Raw genomic sequence first — 9,178 nt, forward strand, 5'->3', positions numbered from 1 at the left:
ATATATATATATATATATATATATACACACATACACGCACGCACGCACACACAGTACTAATAAAGATTAAATAAAGCCTTCATCAGTACTAATAAAGATTAAAAGTTAAAAAAAAGATTCACTTATTACACTACTTATTAAACTATTTAAATAATACTATATTTTAACACAATCGTTTTACTTAAAATATTATAAAAAAATGTAATGACCAAACTAAATATATCATTATACAAATTTATTTAAAAAAAATTCATTCATGTGATTAACAATGTAGACTCACAACATTTTAAAAATAACAAAGGTGAGAGAGAGAAAAAAGGCCTAGAATTTCACTGGCATTAAATGAAGTCTGTTGTCTGTTGTAATTTGCTTTGAACACTGATGGTAAACCTTTTAGCCAATCACTTTTAAAAGAGATTCGATCTCCCAAGATACCTCAAGTAACACCGTCTGCCAAGTTGGAAAGATGCCCTGCAGGCGCTCCTGTTTTTCAGGCCGGTAAACTATGTGGACGTGACTTTTGACAATCAGCATTCAGTCTGGTCCACACTGGAGCTCAATTTGGCCACAAAATATCTTTTATTTATATGAAATACCATCTAAACAACAAACATCATCATCAAACAGCCTACTACCATTAAACACCTCAAAAGAACGTAATATGCATTAGATATCAATGGATGCGAGTCTATAAGGAAGTATTTCTAGTCTACCTCACCAAGTGTGGTCCATCAAGTCCAAATGATGGACGAAGACTAGAGGATCCCAGACCACAAAACAAAGTCATTCCTCCAAGGAAACTGTTAAAACCAATGTTGCCAAAGACAGATTTGAACAGAAAAATTTGCCTTTTGGCTTTATTGTGGCATTTATCCATTGACCATCCTGTGAGTCTTTTATAATTCATCAAGCTGACTGATGCTCTGAACTGAGATAAATAGCTGCTTCAAGGTCCCCGTTTCAACCTCAAACAACAGACGGCCTTCTCCCCTGCCTTCGCCGTAGATGCGAACAGATGGTGGCATTCACTCATTCCTATACTCGTATAAATCTGGTGTGGAAGCAGCGCTATGTCCAGCATACAATATATCGTAATTGCTTACAGACAGCAAATATGAGTTACGCCAGTGGTTCCCACCCCTGGTCCTGGAAGCACCCCAACACTGTACATTTTGCATGTCTCCTTTCTCTGACACACCAATTTCAGGTCTTGGAGTCTCTACTAATGTGATGATGACCTGAATCAGGTGTGTTTGATTAAGGAGACATGCAAAATGTGCAGTGTTGGGGTGCCTCCAGACCAGGGTTGGGAACCACTGAGTTACGCAATAACCGTTTGGTAATACAATTTAAAATGCGCATCAGCAAATCTTGACATAAGAGGTCATCTTATCGCACGTCTTACATTGCAAGGCAAACACCCCGTAATCCTATTGCGACAAGTTTTAGGCAAAGTTTTTCGATTGTGTTTATTCAACATTCAATAAATCCGACACAAGAGTACTCTTATCTTAATCCGCGAGCAGACGTTTTCTTATGTCGAGGGATTATGTAAACTGCTGACTAGGTTGTCCTGAGTGGAAAAAGAAAAACCCCTCTAACTTAAGCAGTTCGGGATGTTGAGTTCTTCAGCAAAGCTGACTTATTGAGTTCCATCAATCCATTCAAATAATTATTTGATTGGACTGACAGAAGCAAGATGAGGTAACCTGAAGTAATTTATCACTGACTGACGGGAAGGAAGCAATGGGACAAACATATGCAATCATCAAAATCACCTCACCAGAAGACAAGCTTCACAGGAAGAACAGTTCAGGCCGTAGATAGAGAGCTAGAGTGACTAGAGCCATAAGAGCCATTTATCATCTACAATATGCGTTGTACATTGTTCTCCAAATGGCAGAAAATGTGGAGAAATAATGAGCTGAAACTAGCAAGTAGCAGCTTGAGAAGTAGTAGCCTACTTCCACATACTTCTACATTCTACAAAAGTACCTACATTTAGCCTTCGTGGTTATATGGTGGCTAGTTGTAGAGAGCTTGATAAACTACAAAAACGCATAATTCAAGAGTTCCACGCTCATATTTTAAAAGATCAAGATGTTGACTTTTAAATTTAAAATCACTTCATAAGAACAACTGAATTAAAGATACAGTATGTTGCACAAAATAGAGAAGCTAAATGCTAACAGAAGTTAAATGCTACACATTCACAGCTTTGTATGTTTCTCCATCACATTGTTGTCCAAATTGTGGGGAATATGGGAAATGAGCTGAAACTACCAAATAGTAGCTTGAGTAATACTTTATCAAACTTTACATTTAGCCTTGCTAGCTAAATGGCATGTTATATACAAATGGTGAACCGAACAACAAAAACATAAGTATCTAATTCAAGAATTTAAGTTCCAAGTTCATATTCACAGTATTTTAGAGCTTAGAGATAAATATATATACTTCGATAAATACACTGAACAAATTTATAAACGCAACACTTTTGTTTTTGCCCCTATTTTTCATGAACTGCTGTATTTAAAATAACTTTATGAGAATAACTGAACTTAAGATACAGTATGTTGCACCAAATGGAGAAGTTAAAAGCTAACAGAAGCTAAATGCTACACAGTCAGTGAATGCATGGAGCTTTAGACATTCTCCATCACATTTTTGTCAGAATTGTGGAAAATGGGGGGAATATATATGAATAATAATGAGCTGAAACTACTAAGTAGCATTTAGCCAAACATTTAGCCTTGCTGGTTAAAAGGTAGTCATTTATATACGTGAAGTTGTCACATCAACATAAGTGTCTAAATCAAGAGCTTAAAAACCAAGTTTATATTTCAGAGCCTTTTAAATTGAAAATCACTTTATAAGAACAATATGTGCACACTGAAAAAACAATTGCACAAAATGGAGAAGCTAAATGCTAACAGAAGCCAAAAGCAACACATTCACAGTGTTTACATGCAGCTTTGTACCCATTCTCCATTACATTGTTGTCAGAATGGTGGAGACTGTGGGAAATTATGAGCTGAAACTAGCAAGTAGCAGCTTGAGAAGTAGCACTCTGTCGAAATTTACATTTAGTCCTGCTAGGTAAATGGTAGCTGGTTATATACAAGAACAACCACAAAAGTTTCTAAATCAAGAGTTTAAGTTCCAAGTTCTTATTTTAAAGCCTCAAGATGTTGACTTTTAAAACTGAAAATTTCATGAAAAGAAATAGCACACACTGAAGATACAGTATGTGGTAAAAACAAAACAAAACAAAAAACATGAAGCTAAATGCTAGCAGTCGCTAACAGATTCTAAAAGCTACAGTCACAGTGTATGCCTGTGGCTTTGCTTTTTTCCCACTTTTGTTTTTGCAAAAATAGATTAATTTTGTTAAATAATGTCACAAAAGCGTAACACTAGGGTGGACGATATGACCAAAATCTTATATCACCATACAAATAATTTTGTTTCAGGATAACGCGATTGCTTTAAATAAGGTCTTTATGATATAAAATTTTTTGATACCATAGAAATTTCATAACGCTTGTCACCAGTGTCAATATCACAGAAAACTAATACTAGTTTTATGACTAACTACTACTAGCCTAAGAAAACAAACTCAAGCTCACTGAAGACAGTAAACAGTCAGCAATTAAATAAGAATAAGAAAGTAATCACAAGCCATAGGACAAAAAAAAAAAAAAAACTACAGTTCTTAAAGTTACAAATGTGATTTAGTCAAGAGCAGTGAGAGATTTTCTCTCTTTTATTTGATTAACATGAATGAAAGACAGCAGGCAGGAATATTAGACTGCAATCACTTTAAGAGCTGCCCGGATCCAATATACTGTTACACATGTTTTCTTTCTCAACCGTTTGCTTTCACTAGAGACCTAAATTACTGTGTTTACGAAGATACTTGCAAATACCGGCATTTTGACACATACAAGTGTGTGTATTTAACCGTTCTTGAGTTCTCTTTAGCTGCTGATTGTGTTTCAATGGCTTAAAATCACTTGTTTTTAAACCGCAATGGTTACAAACGTGTGCAAACAATACACTTTCGTGACCACATAGCACAGTGACGTCATGTGAGCGTGTAACCACGATAGAGAGGATAGTCCAAAATCTCTACCAGTTGACAAAATAATACTGGTTAATCGTGTCTACCAGTATATCGCCCACCCCTACATAACACATACCACTTGTTTTTTTATGATATTTAGCCGTTTTTAACACTGACACTTTCACACTAGGTGAAAGCCAAAACAAAAAACACCACTATAAATACTGAAGAAAAAATACTGGACAAACAATTTCCTGTATGGATTTAATGTACAATTCTATTCTCTTATGGGATGATTCTGTGTTATACGTGAAGGTCAGCAGCCTAACCTTGACCAACCTGAAGTTAAGGACACAATACTGATAAGTCATGTATTTTCCCTTGTAGGCCTCAAACCCTACTCAATTCAGTTTCCAATCTGGATCTTCAACCACTACACCACACCACCGCAAGTTTAACGGGACGTAACCACTTCATTGATCCTATCCGACTCACCATTTCCTGAATACCGCACACCTCAACAAAGACTCAATTTCACACTACAAGATTTTATAAGAAGTGCTCGCTGGATGGCATCCGGGAACAGAGCCAGTCAAAGGGCCGGTGGCGGACAAGAATGAAAAAGAGATTTGGAGACGCCGCACTGCCTGCATGGCATATTGAGGACCATCAAAGTGGAAAGAGATTAGAGCGGCAGTGTGATGCTGAGAAGGTCCGCCAGCTCAGACTGAGTGAATGAGATCTGGCACTGGGACGCTGAAATTGGGATGCCTTATTGGACGGCTACAGAATTGTTTTGGCATGCCACTTCCCAAGACACTCGCTATGTTCAGAATAAAATAACAGTGTACTGCTTACTACATAATATGCGCAATGATAAATGGTTCAAGCAGTATATAGTAGTCACATGACCTCTCAATGCTGCATGTTTAATATTGAATTCAGCAGGTGCGGCCCAGTTATTATAATGACAATTAATCCATGTCATCTTCAGTGCATTGCATTCTGGGACATATTGCCCAGCACAGTGCTCTGTTATATACTGCACATCACAATTTTTTGCAATTAACTGCGCGACTGTATAATGGGAAGGGCTGTCAATTGTTTAAAAAAAAAATATTGTAGATAATTTAAAATTAATTGATTCAAATATATACTAAATTATACCTAATGCAAACTGTATTCCATGCATACAAAATATCTTCCTATATATTTTTTGCAATGAATTGTACTCTATAATAGATAAAAATATTATTTATTATGTAAATTAAATAAAATGCATTGCAATTAAATCACTAATACCCTTTTCTTCTTTATACATTATTTAAGCAAATATTAATTTATTATTAATCATTTTATTCAATTCAATATGTATTTTTTCAACCACTATTGACTCTTATTTTCTTTTTTTATTACTAAAAATATATTTAAAATAAAAACAATTTCTGAATAAAAAATTTAAGCTAATTCAATATCTATTTATGTAATTACTACTACAACTACTATTATTATGATTATTATATACATTGTTTTATATAATGAAATATACTAAATTACATATTAAATTGACAGTCCTAATTCATTAGGTATTCCATACATACAAAATATAATATGTACTTTTTTGTAATTAATCTGAATAATGGAAAGGACTGTCAGTTGATTTAAAAAATAAATAAATAAAATGTATTAAATATGTTGATTAATTACATCAAATTAAATATTTATTATTAATATTATTATATTAATAATAATTTAATTCAATTAAACATCTATGTATTTGACTATTATTTATAAATAAATAAACAGACAGCCCTTATAATGAAAATGTATTAGGTTTCCCAGGTATTCCATGCATACAGAAAATCTGCAACGTATCCACGCTATTTGCTACAAAATAGTAGGCCAGTATGGTAGTATGTAATTCCGAACATAGCCAGTGATGTACGTATGAAGGACATGAAGTTCAGTTTGGCACAATCAGCAGACTCTCACCTTTAGCCTGCTCCTCATCCTCCCTCTCTTCCTCCTGTGGCTCCTCCTCCTGCACTTGGCTGGGGGGTCTGTAAGGTGGGGGGAGGCGCATGGGTGGAGGGCCGCCAGTCTGCCCTGCTTTCTGCTTAAAGAGAAAAGCAAAGAGACTGTGAGAGAGAGTGTAATGCAGCCCACTGTGGAAAGACACTATAAAAGATTCTGACAAACATAAACGGTGAGAGGTGAATATGAATGAATGCTGCTGGGAAAACTCTAAACTTAGAAACCCCAACAAAGCATGAATAAGAGAAATAGAGATAGAAGGAGAGAGAGATGTGAATGTTAAGAGCAAGAAGAAAGCTGTAACTGAGAGCAAAATTAGGCAATGGGCTATTACGAGAAGTGGTGTCGTAAAGCCACCATTGCTGGAGAAAAGCCTCAGGAGATGGAAATGAGAATAATTTGCTGGAAAGCCACCATTCAAGTTGTTATCAACATCTCAATACAAGTCAGTTCAACACTGTTCTACAAATTCATGACGACTATTTACCGCTTGTGCTTTTATTGGACCCCCAAGTGCTTTAAATGTACTTTGACCTAAATGGTCAGTGGTCCTTCCTTGTGAACAGATTTGTTGCTATACTTTGAAATATGGCTACTCGGATGTTCAGAGGAGGATTTAGCATGTTGCTATGTGATTTCTAGAGTGTTCAGAGCAATTTTTAGAATATCAATATGCAATTTCTAGAGTGTTCTGAGTAGTTTTTATAATATAAATGTGATTTCTAGAATGTTCAGAGTAGTTTTTAGCACATTGCCATGCGATTTCTAGAGTCTTCTGAGTAGTTTTTAGTACATCAATATGAGATTTCTAGAGTGTTCTAATGCCGAGTTCACACTGCACGATTTTAGCCCGATTTTTCACTCGCCGACAGGTTTTGCAAAATCGCCGACAAATGCCCGAAATCGGAGGCAGATCAGTGCTCGTTCACGCGAGTGACAATCACGCAGTGTGAATTATCAAAGACGAGATCTGAGGGAATCGCCGATGCGTCGCCGACGCCCGTGAAATATTTGGCATGCTAAATACCTGGAGCTGTAGGCGATTCACAATCACGCAGTGTGAAATGAGTTCTGACTGAAAAACACATCGGCGATGACCTACAGCCAATGAGAGAGCACGATACAGGGCAGTGGGAAGTTCGGGGAGGAGTTATATGAAACGTAGTTTGCGGACCAGTGTTGCCAAATCCGCGATCGCAGCCGGTTGTTTTTTATGTCAGCAGGTTGAAGCGACCCCAATAACGGGATATTCAGGCCCTGGAATGTGAATTGTACCAGGAGAACCCCGCCAAAAAAATTTGTATTTTACCCTGCGAGCGCGATTTTTACTGGGGGACCCCCTCGAAAGCAATTGGGCTATTTTCAGGCTAGTTTTGAGTAGTAATTGGGCAGGTTTTGTAGCGAAAACCTGGCAACCCTGCACCAGACAGAGCTGTCGCCGATTCTTCCTATTGTGAAGTCATGCAGTGTGAAACCCTCTGTCGCCGATCCATCATGCCGTGTGAACACAGCAGCAACTGAATGCTACCCCAGATAGTCACGCAGTGTGAAAACAACGGCGATCCGACGAGTTTGAAAATCGTGCAGTGTGAACTCGGCATAAGTTGTTTTTAGCATGTCGCCATGCAATTTCTAGAGTCTTCGAAATAGTTTTTAGAAAATTAATATGAGATTTCTAGAATGCTCCAAGTGTTTTTAGAACATTAATATGTGGTTTCACAAGTGTTGAGTATTTTTTTTAGCATGTTTCCATGCTATTTCTAGAGTTTTCTGAGTAGTTTTCAGCATGTCGATATGGGATTTCTGGAGTGTTGTAAGTAGTTTTTAGCATGGCACTATGTGATTTATTATAGCGGCGCTTACAGAAGGATGCCGTAATGTTTCACTGCTCCTGAGAGCCTCACTTGCTGCTGATTAATAGCTAATGAATGATGGAAGAACGATACGTAAAAATAAAGACCACTAATGTGTGCAAAAGATGTGAATACAGGAATTAGCAGTCAAAGCTCATTTTCCTATGTTGGCAAACAAACAATTTTGCGCACAATAGGTGGAAAAAAATTGTTTGTTTATAACTCACTATAAAAGTCAGCTCTTCTATTTTGTCTGTTTCTGTTCCCTTTTCAAAGCTAAATTTCCATTTTCTTTCTAAACATACCACCAGAAATAGAAAACAGAGCAAGTTTGTCTTCAGATACGAACTGAAATGTTAATTAAATTTGCGGGGTGTAATTAGAGGGCCCCATATTCTGATTGCGGTGAATAATCACGTAGCCTCGGGAGCCGAATGCAACTAATGGATGAAGGAGCAATTAGGCAAATTACAGTCATTTCAAATTAATTGCTAGATAAAACAGTTTTAATCAAAATACAGCGACACCAGAGGTATCTAGAAGATTTAAAATCAGGATTCTTCCCCAGGTCTCTTGGGAAGAGACACCATTTCTCAGAAACATGAGCTTGCTGGTGCACAATTGTCCTATTTTCTTTCATTTTCTCTCTTGATTCTGGCACGCAGCGAGGGTTAAAACAGATTGTGATGGGTTGTGCTTTGATGTGAGTGGAATTCTGCCTTAGACACTTACTCTAGTGGACATACGGACATCTTGAAACAGACCCATAATAAATACAGCATTCAGCTTCTTTACAAAGAGACCCAGATTGTGATCATTACAGGCAGCTGGGACCTAATAACGGATCATTACAGACACTGCAGTTCCAGTGAGAATCATATTGCAGTGAATGCTGCTGATTTGAGCTCTAGCATAGACAGCCAATATTTTGTCTTCAGATACAAAATATGGTCCAGAAATCTTATATTTAATGAACATTTTTGTTGTTGTATTATTTTATTATAATAATTAAAATAAAATAGCAAATAAAAATAACAGGACTAGCAAGATTGCATTTTTTTTAATGATTTTTTTTTTTATTATTAATTTTATACAGTCTGAAACCAAACCAAAGCATTCAAAAGCTAAATTAAAATAAAGTTCACTTTGACTTTGGATAAACATTGTCAATATTCAAGATTAAAATGTGTAAACAAGTAAAAAAAAGTGTAAACAAGTGTGTGTA

General features: G+C 36.4%; 1 protein-coding gene across 1 annotated transcript in view; it reads right to left on the reverse strand.

The window, feature by feature from the left end:
* The window catches only part of patj (PATJ crumbs cell polarity complex component), a 134,871-nt gene that overhangs the window by 64,593 nt on the left and 61,100 nt on the right, over nucleotides 1-9,178 (reverse strand). The window contains exon 30 of the mRNA XM_016462200.1: nucleotides 6,059-6,179. Within this exon, the coding sequence (XP_016317686.1) occupies nucleotides 6,059-6,179 (121 nt within the window). The remainder of the gene's footprint in view (nucleotides 1-6,058; nucleotides 6,180-9,178) is intronic.

The sequence above is a fragment of the Sinocyclocheilus anshuiensis genome, unplaced genomic scaffold (genome assembly GCF_001515605.1).
Source record: "Sinocyclocheilus anshuiensis isolate Anshui unplaced genomic scaffold, SAMN03320099.WGS_v1.1 scaffold560, whole genome shotgun sequence".
NCBI lineage: Eukaryota > Metazoa > Chordata > Actinopteri > Cypriniformes > Cyprinidae > Sinocyclocheilus > Sinocyclocheilus anshuiensis.